General features: G+C 63.9%; 1 protein-coding gene across 2 annotated transcripts; it reads left to right on the top strand.

Moving 5' to 3' along the window:
- Window positions 1-1,862: 1,862 nt before the first annotated feature.
- ITGB4 (integrin subunit beta 4) lies at window positions 1,863-26,789 on the top strand. Of its 2 annotated transcripts, XM_037493398.1 has the most exons (39): window positions 1,863-1,941; window positions 2,678-2,760; window positions 2,991-3,092; window positions 3,227-3,431; window positions 3,904-4,000; window positions 5,664-5,835; window positions 7,030-7,293; window positions 7,609-7,698; window positions 7,944-8,066; window positions 8,457-8,621; window positions 8,786-8,862; window positions 9,323-9,525; window positions 11,036-11,139; window positions 11,232-11,330; window positions 11,495-11,624; window positions 12,149-12,271; window positions 12,363-12,469; window positions 13,227-13,260; window positions 13,415-13,606; window positions 13,819-13,922; window positions 14,195-14,253; window positions 14,438-14,461; window positions 14,818-14,966; window positions 15,040-15,219; window positions 15,910-16,058; window positions 18,572-18,776; window positions 19,582-19,736; window positions 20,036-20,216; window positions 20,349-20,486; window positions 21,902-22,084; window positions 22,167-22,298; window positions 23,907-24,137; window positions 24,253-24,411; window positions 24,795-24,938; window positions 25,417-25,605; window positions 25,690-25,845; window positions 25,928-26,092; window positions 26,178-26,288; window positions 26,382-26,789. In XM_037493398.1, the coding sequence occupies exons 1-39, from the start codon at window positions 1,863-1,865 to the stop codon at window positions 26,519-26,521; spliced, it is 5,403 nt and encodes a 1,800-aa protein (XP_037349295.1). In that variant the 3' UTR covers window positions 26,522-26,789. The 2 variants fall into 2 exon arrangements, with proteins under 2 accessions (XP_037349295.1, XP_037349294.1); XM_037493397.1 differs by lacking the exon at window positions 24,253-24,411.
- Window positions 26,790-26,829: the final 40 nt, after the last annotated feature.

Here is a 26,829-nt window from a genome sequence, read left to right on the forward strand (position 1 = left end):
GCCCGAGGGAGGAGGAGAGCCGGAGGGGCGGGGAAGGTGCTCTCCTTTGACACTGGGATCTGTGGGTGACACAGCAGCTGAGGGGCTGGCAGAGCGCCGTGCTCAGCAGGGATGGGGTTCGTGGGGAGACCTCCGAATCCGTGCGCGTTTGGGTCTCAGCCGTGCCCGTGCGTGAGCGTGTCCCTGCGTGCGGGAGCCTGGGTGTGCCGCAGCGTGCCCGCACTCGGTGTGGCAGTCACACTCCCCGACTGGGCTGGTACGGCCCGGGGGGCCCTTAGGGCCTCCTCCTCCGATGAGCCCACAGACATTCTATGTGTAATCTCATTGTTTTTAATCACTTTTAAAACTTGACACACAAGTCGATTCAAACAAAACACTCCTGAGCGCACAGCTCACCCCCTGCGTGTAAAGTAGAGGTTAAACGGGGGTGAGGGGTGGTGTGGACTGCAGGGGCTGGGCCAGGCCCCCCATGGCCTGCTGCAGGATGGGGGAGCCTTTGTGTCTCACCTCCTCACCTGGGAGATAGGGGCGTGCAGACCCCCCCTGCCCAGGTGGAAGAGCAGCCGCGCAGGTGAAGTGCTGAGCACGCTGTGTGCCCGGCCTGTGGGCACGGGAGGATGACTAAGGGCGGGCTGGGCATCCGGTGCCCAGCCCGCCTGTGTAATGGTGCCCCGGGGCGCCCAGGTCTGCGCCTGCATTGTGTGAGTGGGTGTGGTGCCTGGGCCTCAGGCTGCAGGAAAGTCACTTTCTGGGGACCCCCCTCCCACTGGCCAAGGGCCCTCTTAGAACCCCAACTGGTTCTGCCTGTGGATGTGGGAGCTGCTAGTGGCTTTGGGGGCTCCTGCCTTGCAGGGAGGAAGATGCTGCCTTCCTGGCCCCCGACACCTCCAGCCTCCCAGCACCGGGGCCTCAGCCCCGAGACCCCTGGCTGCCCCCGCCCCACTAGCCAGGGACCGAGAAAGAGCCCAGGGAGGGAAGCCAGCGGGGGGGTGTGGTCCTGAGCCGCGGGGAGGTGAGGGTCCTGAGGAGGCCAGGCCACTCCGCTCACTTTTGCCCTCAGCGGGCTGCAGGCCTGGTGGCTGCCACCAGTTCCTCTTCCCAGCGCGAGGCTGCCCATCTTTAAAAGGCCTCAACGATGCCAGTGCCCGGCCCCTGGGGCTCTGACACGCTGAGACGGTTTATAGTGAACCAGAGGCAGCAGGCGGGCGTTGGAGGGGGCAGGAGGAGGACTCTAGGTCCAGACGCTCTCTGGGAAGGGAGAATGGCTCCAGGGCCCCCAAAAACCTCACTCTGGGGCAGGCCGTGTAGCGGGGAGCGCAGGGAGCCACCCTGGCAGGCGGGTCAGCCACTGGGGAAGAAGCCGGGTGCTGCCAGCTGCCTCTCCGCCCCAGGCCCCGATGTTGGGAGGCGCCCTTCTCCTGAGCTCACCGCCCTCACCGAAGGGTGAAGGGCGAGGGCTGGGGCAGCCAGCGGGTGGGAAGGGAGAGCCAGGCCTTCCCAGGGGCGCCCTCTCCCCACCCAGACTGAGCCAGGCCCGCAGGGATCTGAAAGGCAAAGGCCAAACCGTTTCTGCTCACCCGCGGGGAGCCGGACGGAAGCCCCGCTTGGGACCAGCCCGGAGCCCGAGTTCTCCAAGGCGAGGGAGCCCCCTGGGCAGGTGCAGGCCCGCGGCAGACAGCCGCCCAGGCCGGCGGGGAAGGGCGCGCCTTTCTCCACTGGGCGGGCTGCGTGGCCTCTGGGCCCGTTTCCACGCCCGTGCTGAGGGGATGGTAGCGCCTCTCCTGCGGCGCCCTGGGGGGACCGGCGAGCCGGGCGTGGGGCGGTGCCCGTGACACTTGTGGCCGTTCCGCAGGAGGAAGAGCATGGCGGGGCCGCGGGCCTGCCCGTGGACCAGGCTGCTGCTGGCCGCGCTGCTGAGCGCCAGCTTCCCGGGGGACGCCGGTGAGTCCAGCATGGCCCTCGCTGGGGCCTCACCCAGACGCTCTGGGGGTCCCCGGGCCTGAGCCGCGTGGCCCAAGGACCCCGAGGGGAGGGAGGCTCGGTCTCAAGGGGGATGGAAGATGCCACTCAGAGACCGGGGCCCCGCTGGGTGCGCTGAGGCCTCAGAGCTCTGGGGGAGCCCTGCGGGAGCTGGAGGGGGAGGGACGGCAGGACGACTCGTCACCCGCTCTGGGAGGCCCGCGCGTGGCCGGAGCCGTCTCTGACCGTGGGCACATGGCCACGTGGCAGCTTGTAACTGGCCATGGCGGGAGACCACCCCTGGGTGCGCATCGTGGGTCCTGACCCTGATTCCAACTGTACAAAACCAAAGGGACTCCCAGTAACCTCTGAAGAATCTCTGAAGTTTTGCCTCATTCACTGACCTACTACGTGCTGGGCTGGGGCCAGGCACTGCGGCCAGAGCCGCCCACGAGACACACCCGCGGTCCCTTTTGCCCCCGGGCAGTGAATGAGAGAGAAGGCCAGGGTGTCCCAGGCAGCAGCGGGGCCAGGCCCCACCTCCCCTCCCGACTTGAATGGACAGCTCCAGGCGTGAGACCTGGCCCTGCCGGTTTCTCGCGCTACCTGGGGCCCACCATGTTCTCTCGGCCTCCATTTCCCCTCCGAAACTCGGGGGAGGGCCCCCCTCTCTCCGGTGAGGAAGGTCTAGCCAGCGCCGCCCGTCTCTGCCCTCCAGCGAACCGCTGCAAGAAGGCCCAGGTCAGGACCTGCACCGAGTGCATCCGCGTGGACAAGGACTGCGCCTACTGCACGGACGAGGTGACGCTGCCGCCCGGCCTGCCGCGCTGAGCTGGGGCCAGCTGGGGCCACCGCCCAACCCGGGCCGCTCCCCGCCGGGCACCCCAGGCTCATGCCAAGTCCACGTTCCCATACCCTCGGCCCAGCGCCTGGCCAGGCGGGAGCAGGAGCACGGGCTGGGGTCAGGGGGAACAGTCCAGGGAAAGCCAGCAGGGCGGCACTGCCCCCTGACCCCATCTCCTTCTGCCCAGATGTTCAGGGAACGGCGCTGCAACACCCAGGCTGAGCTGCTGGCCGCGGGCTGCCGGCTGGAAAGCGTGGTGGTCATGGAGAGCAGCTTCGAGATCACAGAGGTGCCGGAGTGGAATCGGGGGGAGCGGGGCTCTTCTTGCTCAAGGCCCGCGGTTGATGGGGGCTTGCTCTGTCCATCGACGGGGCTGAGACTCTGGAGTGACCCCCAGCTAACTGACCCCTCCTCTGAACACAGGATACCCAGATAGACACCACCCTGCGACGCAGCCAGATGTCCCCCCAGGGGCTGCGGGTCCGGCTGCGGCCTGGCGAGGAGCGGCACTTTGAGCTGGAAGTGTTCGAGCCCCAGGAGAGCCCTGTGGATCTGTACATCCTCATGGACTTCTCCAACTCCATGTCCGATGATCTGGACAACCTCAAGCAGATGGGACAGGATCTGGGTACCGCGGGGCTGGTGTGGAGGATGGGACAGGGGCTCACCCAGCTGGCCAACACCGGCTAGGGCAGGCAGGGCTCAGGGAGCTGCACCCACCGCACAGGAGAGACACCTGAGTCTCCCCAGGAGAGACTCCCCCATTCCCCGCTCCTTTCCTTGCAGGGACAAGCTCCCAGTCAGACCCCAATAATCTCTGGGGACTCGTCCTGGCCCTGCCAAGGGAGGCGCCTGCTGTGACAGCCGCTCCGGTTTCTCAGTGTCTCCCCTCCAGCTCGCTCCCTGCGTCCCTCTGGGACCCCCGAGTCTCATTCTCCTCTATAAGAGGGACAAGGACTCTTGCGAGCAGGAACTGGTGTCTCCTGTGCAGCGTGGTGACCCTCGGATGCTAGTTTCCCTCTTTCCCTGCCCGAGCCAGCCGGGGCCCCTGTGCAGGATCGGGGGTGCGGGACTCAGGGGCCTCTCTCTTGTCCTGTTAGCCCAGGTCCTGAGCAAGCTCACCAGAGACTACACCATTGGATTCGGCAAGTTTGTGGACAAGGTCAGCGTCCCTCAGACGGACATGAGGCCTGAGAAGTGAGTGGCTGAGTGGGCAGGACTTCAGTCAGGCGGCCCCCAGGCCCTTGACCTCTCGTTGAAGTGGGTTCTAGAAGACTGACCATAAATTCTTTGCCACAAATATTTTTGCCACGCAACTCACTGACCATAGGTAATTTTTTTGTTAAAAAGGCACAATTACAAAACTAAAAGAGGGACACTAGTCAAAAAGGACAGAATGAAACATGAACAATTAATACCAAAATTCAAAAGATATTTTTCAGTGAATTTTTTTCTTAATGAAAAGAGGCATATGTTTCCAAATACCAGGCTGAATTTTTTTTTAAGATTTATTTTATTTATTTATGCATATGACAGCTGGGGTATAGGCCAGAGGCACAGGGGGTGAGAGGATTCATCAGAGACAGAGTGGGGAGCAGAACAGGCAGATTGGCTGAAAGGCCAATCTGCTGAGGGGAGCAGCGGGGAGACAGGAGGGGTCTGCTGTGCCATGTGGGCAGCTCCCTGGCCCGGGATCGAACTTGTGCTGCAGTGGCTGCAGATAGCTTCATAGTGCTGCGACTCACCTTGCGCCACCAGGGAGGCCGCCCGATAGTCCATTCTGTGGGAGAAAGTAAAACAATCAAATCTGAAGTAATAAATCACAAAATCCTGTGGGAAATGTGAGTTCGCTCTGTGCCTCCCAGGCCCTTGGCCTCTTTCTCCTCCAGTAGTGTATGTTTCAAATAAGAAACCAACTCCTAGGGGCCTCCCTGGTGGCACAAGGGGTTGAGCACAGCACTTCGAAGCAATCTGCAGCCACTACAGCATGAGTTCGATCCCTGGCCAGGGAGCTACCCACATGGTGCAGCAGACCTCTCCTCGCTCCCCGCTGCTCCCCTCAGCAGTGTATTTCCATCCTTCTGCCTGTTCTGTTCCCCACTCTCTCTGGTGAATTCTCTGACCCCCTGCACCTCTGGCCTGTACCCCAGTTCTTGTATGCATAAGTAAATAAATCTTAAAAAAAAAATAAAAGGAAAAGAAACCAACTCTTGGACAAATCACTGTGACCTCAGCTCCGTCACTGGCAGCATCTCCAACCGACGAGCCGCTCCCATGGCCGGGCATCGCATGCTTGTGGTCACCGGCGTCTGTGTGCTAAATTGGGCATAGATGGTGTTCGAGAACAAGTCTCAGTTGAATTCGCTGGAGAAGTGATGTTCTCCGTGACGGCTGGGAATTGTAGCCGCCTCTTATATCCTCTGCCACTTGGTAAACTTGACTTGGGCGGCGGGAGGGCGGGTGGCAAGGGTGTGCAAACTGGCATGTGGCCCTGTGCCAGGGGAGACGGCCGTCTGGCTCTTCCGCTTCTGTTTCACGCTTCCAGCAGGTTTTATCACAGTGTTTGCTATCAAGTCGCCAGTTGTCATCACCCACTATTTTAAGGCCACCCCATCTGCTCCTCACGATGCAGATCAAAGGATCCAACCAAACTGTCAACCAGCTAGTTTATCTTTTTTTTTTAATGGCAGAATTGCCCCACGTGGTGAAAATGTTTGTGGCAAAGAATTGACTGTGAATCAACTAGATACGGTTGCAAGGAGCCGGGGTTTCTCCGGGGAGGGTGGCGCTGCCCGCACACCCTCGTGGGGTTTGCGCCGTCTTCTCCCCCTGACTCTCTCTCCCCGCCCTCTCTGTCCAGGCTGAAGGAGCCCTGGCCTAACAGCGACGCTCCCTTCTCCTTCAAGAACGTCATCAGCCTGACGCAGGACGTGACTGAGTTCCGGAGTAAGCTGCAGGGAGAGAGGATATCGGGCAACCTGGACGCCCCCGAAGGCGGGTTCGACGCCATCTTGCAGACGGCCGTGTGCACGGTGAGTGCGGGGATGGGGGGTCCTCTAGGGCTGGTGCCTCTCTGCAAGGGCATGAGCTGCCCCTGGTCTGCTCTGGTACCAGGCTCAGCGGAGCACAGACCCTCCCGACGGTGCTCGGACTTAAGTGTGCGGGGAGCAGAGGGTGCCTGGCCTGAGCCGCTGCTTTTGCTTTGGCCGGTGAGGCAGACCCGAGTCGTGTGGCTCTGGAATCTTCAGCACCTCCATCCGGTCTGCCGGGACCCACAAGGTGCCCGTGCCCACCTGGGCAGGGCAGCTGAGAGGGCATGTCTTTCTATGTGCACGACCATTTTCCTTCATTCTGAAGACAGTACCCCCATCTACAATTTGGAACATGAAAAGCAGAAAGTGCCACATTTCATCAACAGCAGCAGCCAGACGCTCACAGACCACGAGCAAGCCTTGTTCCCTTTCCCGTATCGTAGAGCTGGAATTAGTGGCTTGTACCTCTGAAACCTGCTCTTTTTTTGCTGAACCCCCTATAAGCTTTTTTGGTTGTAACATGTTGTCAAAGTCACCCCATATTTTCTTTTTTTAAGACTTATTTATTTATGCATACAAGAGCTGGGGTACAGGCCAGAGGTGCGGGGGGTGAGAGGATTCACCAGAGACAGAGTGGGGAGCAGAACAGGCAGCCTGACTGAAACACACTGCTGAGGCTCAGAGCAGCAGGCGAGACAGGAGAGGTCTGCTGCACCCTGTGGGTAGCTCCCTGGCCAGCCAGGGATCCGGGATCGAACTCATTCTGTAGAGGCTGCGGATAGCTTCATAGTGTTGCGACTCAACCCCTTGTGCCACCAGGGAGGCCCCACCCCATATTTTCTCTAACAAATGTTCATGCACCACCACAGCTCGTCCAGCCCATCTTTTTCTTTAACCTGCAGCAGAATGTTAAAGTTTTCTCACAGTGCAGTAAAGAGCCTGGAGGGATGATCCAAGAAAGAGGAGCCTGGTTCCATCTTGCGTGGCCCAGGGGCACGCACCACCCCCACATCACTGCCGCCCCCATCTCTGGTCTCTGAGAGTTGCTGTCACCAATGTTTGTGATGGCGGCATCGGCTCCCGGCCACATGGGAAGCCCTTGAGTCGCAGGGATGCACGTCCCCATGGGACACGACACGGGAGTGCCCGTCCCAGCAGAAGCCCAGCTTCACGGGCACCCCCTTGCATCCCCAGAGGGACATCGGCTGGCGCCCCGACAGCACCCACCTGCTGGTGTTCTCCACCGAGTCGGCCTTCCACTACGAGGCGGACGGGGCCAACGTGCTGGCCGGCATCATGCCCCGCAACGACGAGGAATGCCACCTGGACGCCAGGGGCACCTACACCCAGTACCGGGCGCAGGACTACCCGTCCGTGCCCACCCTGGTGCGCCTGCTCGCCAAACACAACATCATCCCCATCTTCGCCGTCACCAACTACTCCTACAGCTACTACGAGGTGAGGGGCCAGCCTGGCTGGGCAAGGGGGGGCTCAACTGGGGTGCAGACGCCCCCTTCCCCTTTCCCCTTCCCTCCGGCCTTCTCTTCCTGCTTTCCCTCCCCACTAACCCCCTTCTCTTCAGCCAAGGGTGGCGGGTAGGAAAGGTCACATACCCACCCCCCAGCCCAGCTCCCAAGCAGGAGGGGTGGAACGCACCAGCAGGCTCCCGGCCTCCGTCCCCATCTGCACGTGGGGCCGACCCCGCAGCTCTTGTCTGGATGCAGTGACCTGCTGCCCTCCCAGGACTCACCCAGCGTGTCTTCTCTCCTGCAGAAGCTGCACACTTACTTCCCTGTCTCCTGGGTGGGGCTGCTGCAGGAGGACTCGTCCAACATCGTGGATCTGCTGGAGGAGGCCTTTAAAGTGAGAGGGGCTCGGGCCTGAAGGGGAGGCAGAGTGGGCAAAGGATATCTCCAGTCAGGGCTGAGAAGTGGGACAGGGCAGAGAGGACGATGTCCCAGAGCACTGGTGTCCCTGGGCGCCCACAGCTGCCCGCCTTGACCTGGCCCCCAGCTCCTGTGGGCTCCACCGCTGTGACCTCCACCAGCCCCAGCCCTCCAGGCCAGGCTGGCGTGGGTGAGCCCAGCTGGCTCTCTGTCCTCCTACAGGCCATTCGCTCCAACCTGGGCATCTGGGCCTTGGAAAGCCCCCGAGGCCTGCGGACAGAGGTCAACTCCAAGATGTTCCAGAAGACAAAGACTGGGTCCTTTCACATCCGTCGGGGGGAAGTGGTATGCCTCTTGGGGGCCCTGGGGCAGCGAGACGGGCCCAGTGCCCTGCGGGGTGTGAGGGGGCATCTACCTGAGTAGAGGTCGAGCATGTGGCCTCTGAAGGCAGCCGGGCCTGGGTTGGAAGCCCCTGAGTCAGCCACTTGCACACACCTGGCGCCTACCTTTGCTTGTCTGTCACCTCCTCTGTGTGGCGGGGTTAGACAGCAGGGGGAGTTCAGGGCCTGCCGCAGGAGCGGGCCACGGGGGCGCCCACCCGGTGTTCCGTGCGGCAGCTGGAAGAGCAAGCTGTCAGCCCGAGGGGGTGGGCAGGGAGCGGCGTCAGGACCCTGAGGCTCGGCCACCAGGGCACACTGGCCTCGGTGGGGCTGACAGCAGAGCCCCTGCCTGCAGGGCACATACCAGGTGCAGCTACGGGCCGTGCAGGACGTGGACGGGATGCACATATGCCAGCTGCCGGAGGAGGACCAGAAGGGCGTCGTCCACCTGAAGCCGTCCTTCTCCGACGGCCTCAAGATGGACGTGGGCATCATCTGTGATGTCTGCACCTGTGAGCTGGTACGGCCCTGCCTTCCCGGGCCCGGGAGGGGGCTTGGGACCCCGCGTGAGGAAGCAGCCTGAGGCCACATGTCCCCGTGGGGTCCCCCGAGGGACAGAGGTGGCGGAGGGTCTGGTGGCCCTGGCTCCCTTCTCCCTACACACCCTCCACGATCTCTTTCCAGCAAAAAGAGGTGCGGTCTGCTCAGTGCAACTTCAACGGGGACTTCATGTGCGGACACTGTGTGTGCAATGAGGGCTGGTGAGTGTGGGGGCGAAGGCGGCTCCAGAGAGGGGCCCGGCCCCGGCAAGGTCCGCAGGCACGGCTGAGGGGGGCAGGAGATCACAGAAAGGGCTGGGGCGTCCAGTCAAAGCACTTTGAGACAGATAAGCGGGCCCCCAGGAGAGACAGGGTGCCCTCGGGACGGGGGGACGGGTGTCGGGCCAGAGAGACGAGCTCCTCTCCTTAGTGTTCTCAGCCCAGTGCGCGTGTCACCTCCATGAGCCCAGGAACCGGGGGCCGCGGGGGTCTTTAAAGCCTCAGCACCCTAAGTCTGCCGGCGTGCGCGGGAGGGCCCCAGGGGCGTCCGGGAGTCCAAGGTTTGGGGCTGGGCTCGGCCCCCGCTGTCTGGCACTTGGGCCTCAGCTTTCCCGTCTGTAAAATGGGTCAGGAAGGCCGAGCCTTCCTCGCAGTGGTGAGCAAGCGACCGGCTCCCCCTCAGGAGCGGCAAGACCTGCAACTGCTCCACGGGCTCCCTGAGCGACCTGAAGCCCTGCCTGCGGGAGAACGAGGTCGAGGCGTGCTCGGGGCGCGGCGAGTGCCAGTGCGGCCGCTGCGTGTGCTACGGCGAGGGCCGCTACGAGGGCGACTTCTGCGAGCACGACAACTTCCAGTGTCCCCGCGCCTCTGGGTTCCTCTGCAACGGTAGGCTCACCGGAGGGCGGCAGGGAGCCAGGGCCCCACAGGCGCAGTGCCTCTGCACCCCCAAATCCAGCCCCAGCCAGCATGACATTCGCCTTGAGCCCCTGCGTCCTCCAGCCTGTGCCGCCTCCCCACCCCGACACTCCCATTCACCCAGCTCCAGCCTCACGATTGGGGTACGGAGCAGGGCCTCTCCTCTCTCAGAAGAGGCCACGTTTCTAGCAGGCAGGGCCTAACCGTGTGTCCAAGGGCGAGGGTCACAGAGTCCGCACCAGGAGCGCGTGGAAGGGCCTGGTGGCCGCGAGGAGAGATGGGCGACAACCCACTCATCGCTGCTTATGCAGCCCAGCTCCGCACGGCCACAGGGTTCAGGCCCCGCTTTTCTCGGCTTTCCCTCCGTCCTTGCTTCTGTGCGCCTCTCCCTCCCTCTGCGTGCACGCCAGGCCAGCATTTGCAGAGAAGTGAAGGGAGCCCCCGGAAGGCAGGGCCTGGGCGCACACAGGGACGCAGAGTGGGGGAGTGTTGCCGGGAAGGAGGCAGGATCAGCGTGCGAGGGGTTTGGGTTCCAGTCCAGGGCAGGGCCAGTTCTAGTCTAATCCAAACTTTTTTTTTTAAAGATTTATTTATTTATTTTATACAAGAACCAGGGTACAGGCCAGATGCACGGGAGGATGAGAGGATTCACCAGAGACAGAGAGGGAACAGAACAGGCAGACTGATGAAATACACTGCTGAGGGGAGTAGCGGGCGCGACAGGAGAGGTCTGCCGCGCCATGTGGGAACCTCACCAGCCGGCCGGGATCAAACCAGTGCTGCAGAGGCTGCGGACAGCTTCACAGCGCTGCGCTCAACCGCCTGCGCCACCAGGAGAGGCCCTAATCCAAACATGTTTAAGGGGCCAGAACATGATTATTTTTAGCTTTGTGTATGGCCTCAGTCATGACTAAGTCTGCCCCTGTGCAGAAGGCAGCTGCAGAGACCATGTAACACAGTCACGTGGTCCCAAAATAACTTACACAAACTGGCGGAGAGCCGGATTTGGCCTGCAGGCCACAGTTAATAAACCTTTATTCTAGTCTAAGGGTGCTGGACTTTGTCCTTTGGACGAAAGGGAGTCATTGGAGGTTTTGATTTCATTTTCTACCTGTTTGTTCACCTTGTATCCAGCACCTTGCCAGGCTCACTTAACGAAAGCTGAAAATTCATCTCTAGATTCTTCTTGGCGTCTGGTGACATGTTCTGACACTTGCAAATAGTGACAGTTTTATTTCTTTCTTTTGATTAGTTAAATGTTTTATTTCTTTTTCTTACCTCATTGCATTGGACAGAACTCACTAGAGGTTCTTAAACAGGGGGATCACATGGCTGGTCTGTGTTGGGGGAAGGTGGGATGGAGGGAGGAGGTCCAAGGAGGTGAGGAGGAGATGGCCGTGCCTCTGGGTTCAGCTCCCGGAGGCTCTCCCCGAGGTGGGCAGCCTGGAGGGCCCATGCCAATGTGACTCCCTCTCTGCAGACCGGGGACGCTGCTCCATGGGCCGGTGTGATTGTGAACCTGGCTGGACAGGCCTGAGCTGTGACTGTCCTCTCAGCAATGCCACCTGCATCGACAGCAATGGGGTAGGTCTGAGGCCAGCAGCGTGGGGCCCAGAGAGGGCTGGGAAGCAGCAAGGATGGGGGTGCAGCTTGGCTCACGGCCTCTCTCGCCTCAGGGCATCTGTAACGGGCGTGGTCACTGCGAATGTGGCCGCTGCCACTGCAACCAGCAGTCCATCTACACGGACACCATCTGCGAGATCAACTACTCAGCGGTGAGGCCCGGATCACAGGGTGTGGACATGGGGCTCCAGGTGCAAGGTGGGGCGATGGATGGGGGGCTCCACCCAGGGCCATGGAAGCTGGCCAAGGTTTCGAGGCTGGAGGTGCAGGCTTGGGGCAGCCCGCTCAGCACAGCGCCCTCTTGCCTCTCCCCCAGATCCGCCTGGGCCTCTGCGAGGACCTGCGCTCTTGCGTGCAGTGCCAGGCCTGGGGCACTGGGGAGAAAAAGGGGCGCAAGTGCGAGGAGTGCAGCTTCAAGGTCAAGATGGTGGACCAGCTTAAGAAAGGTGTGGGGGCAGGGGCAGGATGGGGTGCTGGGGCAGGGACGGCCACTCATCTGGGCGGGAGGCTCATTAGCTAAGTGGCGGTCATACCATCCAGACAGGGGTTCCAGGCCTGAGAGCAGTTGCAGAACCCAGACAGACAGGGTAGGGGCACAGCTGAGCAGCAACCAAAGGGGCTGGGGAGGAGGCAGTGGCCTCGGCAGGGGCAGAGGCTGGGCAGGGGTAGGAACACCATGGGGGTGCAGAGCCTCCTCTCCTCCAGGTCAGAGACATTTTCTAGAAGCTTCCAAGCTGGGTGATGCCCAGGATGGGAAAGAAGGGGGCCCAGATTTTTGGAAGCTCCTGGGCAGAGCAGCCCCCCACTCACCCTTCCCTGCAGTTTGCCAGGAACGTGCCTTCTTCCCCAGAGATGTGCCTCCTGGCCCGGGGTGGGTGGGCAATATGGACCCCAGAGTAGAGGACACCCCACCAGGCCATGGGGTGCTGTGGGGGGAGTGGGGTGCCCTGCTGACTGACTGTGGGTGCAGCGGAGGAGGTGGTGGAGTATTGCTCCTTCCGGGACGAGGATGACGACTGCACCTACAGCTACACGGTGGAGGGTGACGGCACCCCCGGGCCCAACAGCACCGTCCTGGTGCACAAGAGCAAGGGTGAGCTGGGGGCCGGCGGGGCTGGGCAGGCCTATCCCACCGGCCAGGAGGGGCAAGGGCCTCCCTCCTCCGCTCCCTCCTTCCTCCCCAGACTGCCCTCCCGGCTCCTTCTGGTGGCTCATCCCTCTCATCATCTTCCTCCTGCTGCTCCTGGCGCTGCTCCTGCTGCTCTGCTGGAAGTTCTGTGCATGCTGCAAGGTGAGGGCCCAGGGGCACTGCCAAGGCCCCCACCTCACTGGAGACCCCCACCAGGGTTTCCATCACCCCTAGAGCCCCCGCCAGGGTCCCCGCCCCCACCAGGGCTGCAGGTGCCAGGCAAATCCAGCTCTAGTGCCCTACCCACCCCAGCCCCTCGACCTCCCAGTGGCCGATCCTGAGAACCCCTGTCCTGGGCCAGCCACCTGCGGAGGCCGCGGCGCCATCGGGGAAGGAAGGGCCCTGCCTGCCAGGAGCTGACAGTCTCCCGGGAGAGAAGAGACAAGAGACAGGAGTGCATGGGGGTTGCAGGGACGGGGACTGGGGTGCTCTGTAGTGACCCCAGTGTTGCAGGGTATTTGTGTGCGCTGGAGAGGAAACAAGTTCCGTGAGCAAATCCATTTGAGAAGCAGGTTTCTCCCGTGCAGGACTTCTCAGAGCCTTTGGCCTGGCAGTTTGCACAGGGAACCTCTAAGTGGGCCCAGGGATGAATTCAGCGAGTCCTAGACAGAGGCGATCCCAAGACCTTTGCGGGCAGTGGCAGGACCAGGGTCTCTTGGCACACACTTTGGGAACCCACCACACTGCCACCCTCTGTGCCCACACCTAGATTGCTGCCCCTGTCTGGCTCTCGCTGCCTCTGGGGAAAGCACAGGTGCCCTCCGGGCCACACGCTGGGGTGGGGCGGGCTGGAGCAGCTCACCTGGCTCCCAGCCTGGGGCAACTGTCCAAGCCTCCTCCCCACCCGCTTGCCTCCTAGACCTGCCTGGCCTGTCTTCCCTGCTGCAACCAAGGTAGGTGGCGGCCGGCGTGGGCAGGGCGGGGTTCTGCTGCCCTTTCCTCCGGCCAGCGCGGAGGGAAGCGGAGGCCGAACGTGCTTCGGGGTCCACCTGCAGAGGTGTGGCTGGGGGGCTGGGGGGACCCCAAGCTGAGGCCCCTGCCCCGCAGGCCACATGGTGGGCTTCAAGGAAGACCACTACATGCTGCGGGAGAGCCTGATGGCCTCGGACCACCTGGACACGCCCATGCTGCGCAGCGGGAACCTCAAGGGGAGAGACACGGTGCGCTGGAAGATCACCAACAACGTGCAGCGGCCCGGCTTCGCCAGCCACGCCGCCAGCACCAACCCCTCGGAGCTGGGTGAGCGCGGGGCCGGGCCCTGGCGCTGCCCTGGGGGCCTCGCACGGCACAGCTGCCCCGGGCCTGGGGCCACAGGAAGGGGCGCAGGCTTGCGCTGGCCACCCCGCCCTTCGCGATGAGCTCGCGGCCCACGGCCCCTGAGCGGCTCCCCGAGGGGGCTTCTGTGGTGCCGCTGGGCAGAGGGCTGAGGCGCCCCACCCCTACCTCCGCAGTGCCCTACGGGCTGTCCCTGCGCCTCGCCCGCCTCTGCACGGAGAGCCTGCTGAAGCCCGACACGCGGGAGTGCGACCAGCTGCGCCGGGAGGTGGAGGAGAACGTAAGGGCCGTGGGCGCCATCTCTGGGCCCGGGTGGGAGCAGGAGGGTGGGAGCATGACGGGAAAGCCGCCGGGAGCTGGTGTCTCCAGACAGGGAAGAGGGGCGCCCTTGGACATGTGCCCGGCCCGGGGGGTGTCCTGGGGTCGTCCCCTGCGGACGCTTCCAGAAGGGGGTGAGGTGATGGGCGTGCCCACCTGAGCGGCCCCTGGGCCTGGACGGCCTGGGCAGAGCTCGCCCCGCGCCCAGCCTCACGGCCCTCCCTTGCCCGGCAGCTGAACGAGGTGTACAGACAGATCCCAGGCGCACACAAGCTGCAGCAGACCAAGTTCCGGTGGGTGCTGGGCCTGGGTGGGTGCGGGGCAGCCTGGCTGTGCAGCCCGTGCCAGCGCCGAGCCTGCTGCAGGGTCCCTGGGGTTGGGACGGGCGGCCGCTAGCTGGCTCCGGTGCATCTGCCGGGGCAGCTTGTCCCTCCAGCCCAGGGACCTTTGTCTCACGCTCCCCTCTGTCCCCCACAGGCAACAGCCCAACGCTGGGAAGAAGTGAGTTGAAGACACGGGGTGCAGGTGCCCCCAGCCCCAACTTCCCCCCTGCCATCCTCCATCCCAGCACACTGCCCCCCTGCAGCCTGCTGCCCCCCTGCAGCCTGCTTTCCCCTGCTCCCTCCCCCCATTTTGCAGATGAGGACAGTGAGGGCCCCGGAGGTGCAGTGCTGGGCGGAGGCTGGTGCTGGGGGCTGAGGCTTGGGCAGGTGGAGGGGCCAGTGCGCGTCCCCCCGGGACTATGGAGTCCTGAATTTCCTGTGCTTGTTCCCTGATGGGGCGAGGACAGGCAGGAGGGACAGGCGGGACGGGACCCGCTCCTGGCCGGCCTGACGCCCCCCGCCTGCCCCCCCCAGGCAGGACCACACCATCGTGGACACGGTGCTGACGGCGCCGCGCTCGGCCAAGCAGTCCCTGCTGAAGCTGACGGAGAAGCACGTGGAGCAGAGGTCCTTCCACGAGCTCAAGGTGGCCCCCGGCTACTACACCCTCACCGCGGACCAGGGTAGGCGGCCGCCCCCACCCCACGCGCCCCGTCCGGCCCGGCGCCCCCTGGCCTGACCGCGCCCCGCCCCCAGAGGCCCGAGGCATGGTGGAGTTCCAGGAGGGCGTGGAGCTGGTGGACGTGCGGGTGCCCCTGTTCATCCGCCCCGAGGACGACGACGAGAAGCAGCTGCTGGTGGAGGCCATCGACGTGCCGGTGGGCACGGCCACCCTCGGGCGCCGCCTGGTCAACATCACCATCATCAAGGAGCAAGGTTGGCTGGCAGGGGGGCGGGTCCCCTCTGTTCCTCCTGAGACCCGAGTAGTGGGGGGCCTGGCCTGGCCGCCTCAGCGTGTCCCCTGCCCTCTGTGCCCCTTGGTCTCTCCCTCCGTACAGTGGGTCTCAGGCCCCTGGAGGGGGGTGAGCACCCCTGAGTCACCTCTCAGGGTAGGAGTGGTTGCTTCCGGGTCCCCTGGAGCTCACCCCCTCCTTCCCCTGGTTCTTCTCTCCCCCGTGGCCTCTGAACTCCGGGGACTGACCAAGCCAGGTCACCAGACAGGGTTGCTAGAGCAAAGGTGGCAGGGCCTGGCTTCTTGGCCTCTGCATCCATAGGGCCTGTTCTGGGCCCCAGCCCCACCTCCCCCTGTCCCAGGGCCACCCACCCTTGTCCTGCTCCCCACCCTCACCCCTGCCCACAGTCTCGGGGGCTCGTCTCTGGTCCTGGCTCTTCCTGGCCTCCTTTCTCTGCCCTGACCCTTCCAGGATGTGTACTGGACACTGATCCAGCTCCTCCACATTTTTTTCTGGAACAATTTCCACCCCCTTCCTCTGATCTCCCCCCTGCCCCGAGAGTGGTGGGCTGAGGGGTGACCAGCAGACTGCGGGGGTGAGAGGGAGGGTGGCGGGAGGTGGCAGCGGCAAAGGGCCGAGGCCAGGCCCTGACCGGCACCCGGGCTCCTTGCAGCCAGCGGGATCGTGTCCTTCGAGCAGCCCGAGTACATGGTGAGCAGAGGGGAGCAGGCGGCCCGCATCCCCGTCACCCGGCGCATCCTGGACAATGGCAAGTCCCAGGTCTCCTACCGCACACAGGACAACACGGCGCAGGCCCGACGGGTAAGGGGCTCTGCTGCGGGGGGAGGGCTCACACAGGGGCCCGGAGCGAGCAGCCGGCCAAACCCCTGGCTGCTGCTGGTGCCCGGCTGGCCTCCCCCACACATGTTCGTGTGCTCCTGTCAGCCTGGAGCAGGGGTGTCCCGCTCCCCCCAAGAGCCAGCGACACCTGGGAGAGACAGGACATGTTGCAGGGACATGTCCTGACCATTAATGTCCTCGTTCCACCATCCTTGGGGCCACCAGAGTAGCCAGCCCCCTACAGAGAGATGGACCCATCAGCTCAGGTTGGGGGGCTTTCGCCACACTCCCCAAGGGCCTGCCTGGGTCAGCTCCACTCAGCCACCATGTACACACGTGCCCCCACCCCCTTCGCCCCTGGCCCGGTCAGGAGCAGCCGGGTCCTGGCGGCGGACGTGCAGTTTGGCTTACAGGTGAGTTTGTTGTCCGACTTCACTACCAACTTTTAAAAACGGCAACTATCCATATCAAAAATTCTCCCCAAAAGGGCCTCCCGGTGGCGCAGCGGTTGAGCGCAGCTGCCTGCAGCCTCTGCAGCCGGTCGATCCCGGCTGCTCCCCGGCCACCGGAGGAGGGTCCCACATGGCGCGCAGATCAGCAGTGTAGTGAATTCTCTCACCCTCCTACGCTTCTGACTGTACCCAGTGCATGGACATGCCTCTAGGAAAAAAAAAAAAAATTCTCCCCAAAAGTAACCAAGTCTAGTGTCCCTGCACCATCAGGCCCATCAGGCAGACGCAGGGGAGCGGTGCTCAGAGGCTGCCTCGGCCCACCCCGCCCTACCCTTCCCTACTTCTCTTTACTGGAAGGAACAGTCCCCTTCCTGCTCCAGGGCCTCCCACCGGAATTCCAAGGAGTCAGTATGTCCAGAGATTGCCTGGAATGTGCGTATTATACGAGAGAGTCTGGCCGTCGGGGTATGCTTTCATAAAGGGACTTTGGCTCTACATAATTTTCAGAGACGATTTTATCATTTCCCAACTTTTCATTTTGGAAAATGCCAAGCCTACAGAAAAACAGGAGAATAATTACTCGTCTTTGCATGGACTCTCCACTGTTAGTACTTGCTTTCTCTCTTTCCATATAGATCTAGGACTTTCCATGCAGATCTAGGTGGATAGGCATGTAGCTGCGTACACAGACATACAGCTAGGTCTCCAGATCTCTTGGCTGTTTTTCATTTTTTTAAAAATTTTTAAAGTTTTTTCATTTTTATTTTCTTCAGACACGTCTCTTGCTAGAGAAAGGGAGAATTGTGCTTAGGTTTTTTTTTTTTTTGTTTTTTGTTTTTTGAGATTAAAATCTTACGAGAACTGGGGTGCAGGCCAGAAGTGCAGGGGGTGAGAGGATTCACCAGAGACAGAGTGGGGAACAGAACAGGCAGATTGACTAATACACTGCTGAGGGTTGCAGCGGGCAAGCCAGGAGAGGTCTGCTGTGCCATGTGAGTCAGCTCCCTGGCCGGAGATCGAACTCGTGCTGCAGTGGCTGCAGATAGCTTATAAGTTGCAACTTAACCCCTTGTGCCACCAGGGAGGCCCCTGTGCTTAGTTTCGGTTGCTGAAATACTCCTCAAAGCTGTAGACATGTAGCCCCAACACACTTCTGCAGCACCTGCTGAGAACAGGTCACAGCATTGTCCAGCCCGGTGGACCACACCAATCTTTGGTCCATGCTCAGATTTCCCCCGGCTTTCCCTCGTCTAGTAACCAGTCAAGGATCTGGCTTTGCATTTTGCAGTTCTGTGTCTTTATTCTCCTTTAATATAGAACAACCCCCAAGCTTTGTCTTTGGTCACTCTGACAGCTTTGAGGTGTGCCCAGGTCGGGTGTGCCCAGGTCAGATGCGCCCAGGTCAGTGGCAGAGGAGTCTGCTTTCACCCTTGAGCTTGCCCGAGGGGCGTGCATGGAACTGAAATGGTGGCTTGAGGCGCCACCTAGTGGCCATGCGTGAGAGGCTGCTCCCCTGCCGCTGATGACCCCAACCCCGCTGGGGTGTACAAACGCCACACAGGTACACACTCATCCTGGGGTGCTCAGGATACTCTGGGCATTGAAAGAAGAGAGCCAGAGCTGATGGGAGCGCCCCACCTTGGAGGCAGGGCCTGGAGGGATGCCAGACTTAAGTGTCATGAAAACCCAGCTCCCCCAGGTTGGGTCTTCACCTGCATGGGGCCCTCCCGCTCAAATCCCAGTGCCAGCCCCAGACCCGTGTGACCTTGGCGTGTCTCTTCACCTCTGTGTGCCTCATCTGTAAAACGAGGACAATAGCGCTGCCTCTTACCCGCTAGCCCTGCTGTGAGGGGTGAACGAGCTAGTGTGTGATTGTGAGGAGCTCCGTGCTTGGCACCCAGGGGTGCTGTATAAGTGCAGTCTGTTGACGCGTGGGCCGGCCTGTGCAGGATGGTCCCTGCAGCACGTGTGAGGTGGGGGCCGAGCATGTGGCCATGACCTCTCCGGCTTGTCTGACCCTGACACTGCCCCCCCACCCCCCAGGACTATGTGCCCGTGGAGGGTGACCTGGTGTTCCAACCTGGTGAGACCTGGAAGGAGCTGCAGGTGAAGCTCCTGGAAAAGCAGGAGATGGACTCCCTCCTGCAGGGCCGCCAGACCCGCCGCTTCTATGTCCATCTCTTCAACCCCAAGTTTGGGGCCCGCCTGGGTCAGCTCCACTCAGCCACCATCATCATTGGGGACCGAGGTGGGCACAGCCTGGGGTCAGCTCAAGTGGGTGTGGAGGAAGGGCTTGGGGGGGGGGCTCTGAACGGAGGTTTCCAGCCTCAGCAAGTGCAAATGCAGAACACGCAGGTCACCTGAACTTCAGAGAAACAGCAGACACGCTCGTATTGTGAGTCTGTCCCAGGCAATGCTGGGATATACTGACCTTAAAAAGCATGTGTTGTTTGAGATTCTGGTTTAACTAAGTGTCCTACATTTCATCTGGCAACTCTGCTCCCTGCCCGAGAGGCTGGGGTCATGCTGTGGCAGCCGGTGGCGCTGGGAATCCCACCCAAGTTAGGTCTTCACGCTTTGACCTAGTTTTTACTAATCCGCAGGCCTCCCTGGAAGCGGGGACACAGTCAGCTCTGTGCTGTCAGTCCTCACCCCCAGTGTGGTGGCCTCTAGCCCATGGTTTGCTGGGAAGGTGGGAGATGGGAGGATTCTCGGTGTGGGGGTGACAGTGGGGTGTGTGGATGAGAAGGAGCAAATGTTCTCATATGGAACATTCCCTTGACTGACAATGGAGACAGTGGGGCTGACAAATGCCATCCTCGTTCCTCCAGAGACACCCCTGGGCGCTCTACCACACTTGGCAGGATGCCCTCTGAGGCACCAGTGGGGCACCAGCCCCCTGTGGTGGGCAGGAGCTCTTCCTTGAGAACTGTGGGGAAAGAGCCTTGGGGGTTTAACTGGGTCTGTGGAGCCCCGAGGTGGTGAGAGTGGGTTCCTGCCTCCCTCAAAGAGGGGGTGTCTGAGCTGGCTGCCCTCTGACTTGACCACTATAGATGAACTTGATGAGATTATGAATCAGACACTGTTATCATCCGCACCCCCCCACTGTGAACTGGGCACCCCACAGAACCCCAATGCCAAGGCCGCTGGGTCCCGGAAGATCCACTTCAACTGGCTCCCCCCTCCTGGCAAGCCCAGAGGGTACAGGGTACGATGGGGCGTGGGGGAGGTGGATGGGGAGGTCGGCACCCCCTGGGGGGTGGGATGCTGCAGGCCAGAGGGTCCCTGAGGGAGGGGACAGGGGAAAATCCCGTCTGTGCCCAGGGAAAGGGGCAGTCCCTTTCCTGGCACGTGCCTCCCCCGGACACCCGTGCTCTGCCCCAGCGCTGCTGCGTGAACCCGGCCACTCGGCCCCTCCTTGTCCCACCCGCACAAAGGGGGGCGGTGAGTGGAGGGACGAGCAGCACTGCCCCGGCCGAGCCCCACTAACTGTCCCCCCGGGAGCAGGTGAAGTACTGGATCCAGGGCGACTCTGAGTCCGAAGCCCACCTGCTGGACAGCAAGGTGCCCTCTGTGGAGCTCACCAACCTGTACCCGTACTGTGACTACGAGATGAAGGTGTGCGCCTACGGGGAGCAGGGCGAGGGCCCCTACAGCTCCCTGGTGTCCTGCCGCACCCACCAGGAAGGTGAGGCTCGCCGGATCCGTCCATCTGTCTGTCCCCCGGCTGCCCTGATGCCAGCATGCCTGGCCCTGCCCTCCTGCCTCCCAGGACCCAGCCGTCCCTCTGCCACTGACAGCTCTCTTCCCCCACCCCCAGTGCCCAGCGAGCCGGGGCGACTGGCCTTCAACGTGGTCTCCTCCACGGTGACCCAGCTGAGCTGGGCTGAGCCGGCCGAGACCAACGGCGAGATCACAGCCTACGAGGTCTGCTACGGCCTGGTCAACGAGGACAACCGTAAGGCCCTGGACCCTCCATCCCCCGGGGGGTGGAGGGGAGTCGGGTCGCCCCGGGGGCCCAGGCAGCACTAAGTTTGTGGTTGGGGCCGGGCGGACGCCTTCTGAAGCGAGGGTGAGCAGCTCACGGGATGGCGGGGCTGGGCCTAGACGTGGGCAGTGCCCTGGCCCCACACCCTCACGGCTGCTTGGTCTGTCCTAGTAATGGGCAGTTCAGCGCCCCCATATGACCTGTGCACCCTAACGTGGGTCAGGCTCAGCACTCTGGGGGCCCAGTGGGGCAGAGGGCAGCACAGCGTGCTGGGTGCAGGCTCCTGGCAGACAAGCTCTGCCGCCTCGGGGTGCACCGCCTCCTCAGCCTGTCTGGGCTCACGGCTGGTCAACCCACGGGCCTCTGTCCTGGGGGGCCTCTGTCCTCAACCCCTGATGGTGTCAGCCTGTGGCCTGAGGTTGCTGAGACTCCCCAAAGGCCTGGAGTGTTCCGGGCAGCCCTCCTGGTCCCAGGATGTCTGCGTGGGTGCTCGGCCCCCCTCCCTCTTCCCCCTGGCCAACAGATGGGGGGGAGGCAACAAGCGCCACCTGGGCAGCTAGAGCCCTCCCACCCCACCCCAGGCAGGTGGCCTCCGCCCACGAAGCTTCTGGAGCACAAGCTTGACATCAAACTTCTCAGGTGTCATCTCCCAGAATCCCCTTTGGAAACTGGGGTATTTTCTGCCTCCATTCTGTTCCTTCTCTAGCTTCCCCAAAGTGTCCAAGTGGGGCCAGCCGGCTCCCCTCTTGTAGAGCCCTCACTCACTCGGACCAGAGGGGTTGTCCTTTCTCCCAGGGCCGCCTGTGCATCCAGGCGTGGGCAGAGGACCTCGGCTCAGCCTCCCTCTCGCGTGCCCTGTCAGCCTTCTTCCCCTACGTGGCCCCCAAGGCACCCCACATCTCGGCTCCCACAAGCCCCAGCCCGTCCTGTAGAGCAGCCCCCTGGGCCCACTCCTCCCACCCTCGCCCAAGGGACCTGAGGGCCATGGCTGGCCCTGCGCCTCCTCCACCGAGCGTCTGGGGTTCGGCGCTGGGCCGGGAGCGTGCCCGCACCGCCGCAGTGGGAGGCCTCCCGCGGGGGCACCTGGGGCGTAGGACCCGTCGCCCATGGGCGGAGGTGACGGTGGCCAGTGTAGTCTCCACTGGCCCTGCCACCAGCCAGAACCCCACGAACCCCTTGGCGAACCAGTGCCACCTCTCTAAGCCAGTCACCCCAATTCTAGGCTCGGCACATGCCGAGTTCACCAGCTCCTCGCTCCCTGCCTGTTCCCAAGCCCCCGGGGCGCAGTTCAGGGGCTGTTGGGGGAGGAGGGGTCCTGCCACCTCCCAGACGAGCTGGCACCAGGCTGGAGCCTGGGCGGCCCCGTGACGCGCTCCCCCCGCCAGGCCCCATCGGGCCCATGAAGAAGGTGCTGGTGGACAGCCCCAAGAAGCGGACGCTGCTCATCGAGAACCTGCGCGAGTCCCAGCCGTACCGCTACACCGTGAAGGCCCGCAACGGGGCGGGCTGGGGGCCCGAGCGCGAGGCCATCATCAACCTGGCCACCCAGCCCAAGCGGCCCATGTCCAGTGAGTGGCGGGCGGGGAGGCACCGGGGGACCGGCGGCCAAGGCTGGGGCCCCGGCTCACCGCCCCCCTCCCCGCCCCGCAGTCCCCATCATCCCGGACATCCCCATCGTGGACGCGCAGGGCGGGGAGGACTACGACAGCTTCCTCATGTACAGCGACGACGTCCTGCGCTCCCCGACCGGCAGCCAGAGGCCCAGCGTCTCCGACGACACGGGTGAGCCACGGGGTCCACGAGAGGAATTTGGGGGCCTGGTCAGCGGGGGGACTGTCGCTGGTGTCCAGGGAGCAAAGGGGCCGGTGACCCCTGGGCAGGGAAGTCAAGGCTGAAGTTCCCTTCCCGGCACCAGAGCAGGGGCCGCGGAGCCCGCGGTGGGGCGAGAGACCGCCCCGCGCCGGGACAGGGGGGCGGGCTCGCGGTCACGGGCGGCGCGCGCAGACGGGCAGGTGTGCGCAGCCTCGGGCGCGGGGCCTTGGAAACGGCCTCGCGACTCAAGGGTCCCCCGGCCGTGCCAGGGAGTCAGGGCCGGGGCCAGGAGGAGGGGCAGGCCCAGGAGCCCCAGAACAGCCACTGGGCGGGGGTGACAGGCTGTCCCCTCCTTGGCTGCCTGCCCAGTGTGGCTCGGAGACCCCCGCTGGGACTGTCTTAGCTCTGGCCCCGCGTGGGCATTCCGAGGCACCCCTCACCCTGCGTCATTTCTGCTCTTTAAAATGAGGCGCCGGGAGCGGAGTGCCGGAGGGAACACGCGCCTGCCCGGAGGCTCAGGGGCCCCACCCCGAGGGCTCGGGAGGGCCTGAGGCACAAGCAGTGGGAATGGAAGGGCCCGGCCCAGCGGCGGCTTGGGCTTCGGAACCTGCCCGAGCGAGTGGACAGCAGGGGAGACTCGCGGACGGGAAAGTGAGGTTCAGTGCAGTCAAGTCAGGAGACCAGGGCTCCCCATCTCTGGGCTGGTCCCCCGCCCTTCCCCACGAGGGCGAGTCTTCGGCCGCCGGGCTCCCCACGCCTGCAGCTCATCCCCGCCGACACCCCAACCTGGATCCCCTCCTCCGAGCCGCCGCCCGCGCCCCCGGCGGTGCCAACGCGGCCCTTCGTTGTTCCCAAGGCGGCGGCTGGACGTCGGAGCCCCGGCTGGGCGCGGAGCCGGACCAGCGGCGCGTCACGTGGCGGCTGCCCCCGGAGCTCATCCCGCGCCTGTCGGTCAGCAGCGGGCGCTCCTCCGACGCCGCCGCCGAGCCGTCCCGCGGCTCCCCGGACCTCGGCGCCCACCCCGGCGCAGGGCCCGTGGGCTGGGACGGCAGCAGCCGCGGCGCAGCGCCCGGGCCCTCCGGAGGTGACGGGTCCTGCCCCGAGCGCCCGGCCCCGCGCCCACCCAGCCTGAGCCCGCCGCTGCCCAGGGGCCCCGCAGGCGTTCGGGCGCTCGGGCGAGCAAGCCTGGCCCCCCAGTTGCGATGCTTCTGGCCCAGCGCAGTTCTGGACGAGTTACGGCCAGGGAGGCAGGCCCTGGGACCAAGGAGATCCCTCAGCGGCCTCAGGGGACACGTGGGCATTGGGGGTGCCCCCAGGGCGGGGCTGGCTGCAGGGGCAGTGTGTCTCCATGGGGGGCCTGGGGTGCTCAGACCACGCATAGTGCTGTCCTGCCTGGAGGACATGGGCTGCACAAGCCGGCGAGGCCCCGTGGACTCAGGGACGCTGGGCTTCTGGCCTTGGTTGGCCCGGGGAGGCCGGCTGTACCTAGCCGAGGTCCCACAGAGGATGGGTAACCCCGGGAGTTCCTGCCTCACGGGCTGCAGGCCTGCCCAGGCTGACCCTGCTGTCCTCCCCCAGAGCACCTGCTGAACGGGCGGATGGACTTTGCCTACCCAGGCAGCGCCAACTCCCTGCAAAGGATGACCATAGCCAACGCTGCCTACGGCACCCACCTGAGCCCGCGCCTGCCGCACCGCATGCTGAGCACGTCCTCCACCCTCACCCGGGACTACAACTCCCTCACCCGCACGGAGTGCTCATCCACGCTGCCCCGGGACTGCGGCACCCTCGGCTCCCGCAGCCTGCACAGTGAGTGCCGCGCTCCTCGCTAACCCTCTCTTCCAGCTCCAGGATGCTCGCTGGTCCTCCCACCGCCATCCTCTGCGCACACCCTCCCCCTCACTGTCGTTTTGTCCCGCCCTAGGCCTCCCTCCCATCTGGGAAGACGGGAGGAGCAGGCTTCCGCTGTCCTGGGCCCTGGGGTCCCAGAGTCTGGCTCAGATGAAGGGGTTCCCCACCGCCAGAGACTCACAAGACTCTATAATCCTGGCTGGGCAGCCAGCAGCGCCCTCTTGGGGCCCAGGTAGTATTAGGGTGGCCAGCCTGTCTCCACAGCTGTCCTGCTCCATCTGCCATCCATCCACACTGCCACCGCCGCTGCCCACGCCGCCCCCTTACGCTCCCTTCCATCCACATCCGCATCCGCATCCGCGCTGATGCCTGACGCAGCCTCTGCCCCGCCAGCAGTGGGGGCTGGGGCCGGGGCCGGAGGGGCCAGGCAGGTGGAGGGAGGCGGGCCGGGCACTGGCCAGCTCATGATGCTCGTGCTCACCCCCACTCGGAGGACGTACGGGAGGAGCTGGGCAGCCTGGAGAGGGCGTTTGCAGAGGGAGCTGCTCCCGGAGAGACTGGACAGCCGGAGGTCCAGGGGCCCCAACCCCGGCTAACTGTGGCCTCTATCTCCAGGCTCGCGCTCGGCTGCAGGTGTCACACCCAGCCGCCTGGTGTTCTCAGCCCTGGGACCCACGTCTCTGAAAGTGAGCTGGCAGGAGCCGCAGTGTGACCGGGGGCTGCAGGGCTACAGCGTGGAATACCAGCTGCTGAATGGCGGTGAGGGGCGGCTGCGGCAGGCTGGGAGGAGGGGTCTCGCGGGGCCTACCCCACCGCCACCATGGACACCCGGGGCACCCGGCTCTGTCAGGAATCCACCCAGACCCCCTGAATGTGAATGCTCCCCACTGCTCTTCACTGCCCCCCTCTTCTGAGGCTTTGCCTAACAAGGCCTCTGCTGGCCTATGAGCTGCCTCTGTGGGAACTGGGACGTGGCACTTCTCTGGCACACACACGGCAGGGTCCCAGGACCTAGGTCCATGAGGACATAGAGGGGCTCCAGGATTGTGCATCTGCGTACAGTGCACAACCTGAACAGCCAACCATGCCCTACTAGGCTGATCCCACCTATAGCCAAGCTACAGCTAATCCTGGGTAGGGGATGACCAGGTCTGGGGGGAACCTTCGGGAAGGGGGCAGCACCAGGCCAGGGGGCGGAATAAAGCTGCTCCATGATCTGCCCCACCCCCCACCACAGGAGAGGTGTATCGACTGGACATCCCCAACCCCAGCCAGACCTCAGTGGTGGTGGAAGACCTTCTGCCCAACCACTCGTATGTGTTCCACGTGCGGGCGCAGAGCCAGGACGGCTGGGGCCCGGAGCGTGAGGGCGTCATCACCATCGAGTCGCAGGTGCACCCGCAGAGCCCGCTCTGCCCCCTGCCCGGTGAGTTGCGCCACCCCCCGAGGGGGGCTGCCTGCATCGTGCCCACCCCCACCCCCACTGACCCTCTTCCCCGGCTGCACCCAGGCTCCGCCTTCACCCTGAGCACCCCCAGTGCCCCGGGCCCACTGGTGTTCACCGCCCTGAGCCCAGACTCGCTGCAGATCAGCTGGGAGCGGCCGCGCAGGCCCGATGGGGACATCCTCGGCTACCTGGTGACCTGCGAGCGGGCCCAAGGAGCAGGTGCTGGCCACCCCAGGGTCAGGGGAGCCCAGGGGAGGGTGGCGAGAGAGCCACAGAGGCTAAGGGCTTCTTCCCTGCCCAGAGCCAGCCACCACGTTCATGGTGGAGGGCGACAGCCCCGAGAGCCGCCTGACAGTGCCGGGCCTCCAGGAGAACGTGCCCTACAAGTTCAAGGTGCAGGCCAAGACCACCAACGGCTATGGGCCGGAGCGTGAGGGCATCATCACCATCGAGTCCCAGGACGGAGGTAGGAAGCCTCACCCTCTTCTCCCCGGCCCTCTGGCCACGCCCTCGGTGGCCCCCCTCCTGACTGGCCCATCTGGCCATCCCAGGCCACTTCCCACAGCTGGGCAGCCACTGCGGGCTCTTCCAGTACTCACTGCCCGGCGAGTACAGCAGCGTTACCACCACCCACACCAGCACCACCGAGCCCTTCCTCCTGGGTGAGTCGCCCGGTGGGGCTCCTGGCTCTCCTCGGGGGCGCGGAGGACTAACAGGGGCCCAAGCAGCATCCTCCGATGTCTCTTCCCTGGCAGATGGGCTGACCCGGGGTTCCCAGCGCCTGGAAGCGGGGGGTTCCCTCACCCGGCATGTGACCCAGGAGTTTGTGAGCCGGACGCTGACCACCAGTGGCACCCTCAGCACCCAGATGGACCAACAGTTCTTCCAGACCTGAGCCCCTTCCCCCACCCTATGGCGCCCTGGAATCCGAGCCCCACTCGCCTCCCCTCCCTGGCGCTGCTTCAGCCTCTCCATTCTCGGACCCCGGGTGCCCCAGCCCAGGGCGGGCCGATCCCAGGGCCGGTGCCTCTGACCACAGCAGGTCCCGGAAGGCCCTTCTGGCTGCCCCCCAGCCCCACCCCAGCCCAGAGCCCATCGGTAACCAAAGAGCTGGGACCAGCATGGCTAAGACCCAACTTTGTTCTGCACTTAATAAAAGATTTTGCTACCGCTGGGCTTCACCCTCTCCCGTCTGCGGGGCCG

The sequence above is a fragment of the Talpa occidentalis genome, unplaced genomic scaffold (assembly GCF_014898055.3).
Source record: "Talpa occidentalis isolate TD23 unplaced genomic scaffold, MPIMG_talOcc4v2.1 talOcc4.7, whole genome shotgun sequence".
NCBI lineage: Eukaryota > Metazoa > Chordata > Mammalia > Eulipotyphla > Talpidae > Talpa > Talpa occidentalis.

Coding starts and splice junctions, on each gene's coding strand:
- ITGB4 (XM_037493398.1), top strand. CDS start 1,863: ATGGCGGGGCCGCGGGCCTGCCCGTGGACCAGGCTGCTGCTGGCCGCG. Junction 13,923..14,194: donor GCCGGGAGGTGGAGGAGAAC/GTAAGGGCCGTG, acceptor CTTGCCCGGCAG/CTGAACGAGGTGTACAGACA. Junction 14,967..15,039: donor CACCCTCACCGCGGACCAGG/GTAGGCGGCCGC, acceptor CCCCGCCCCCAG/AGGCCCGAGGCATGGTGGAG.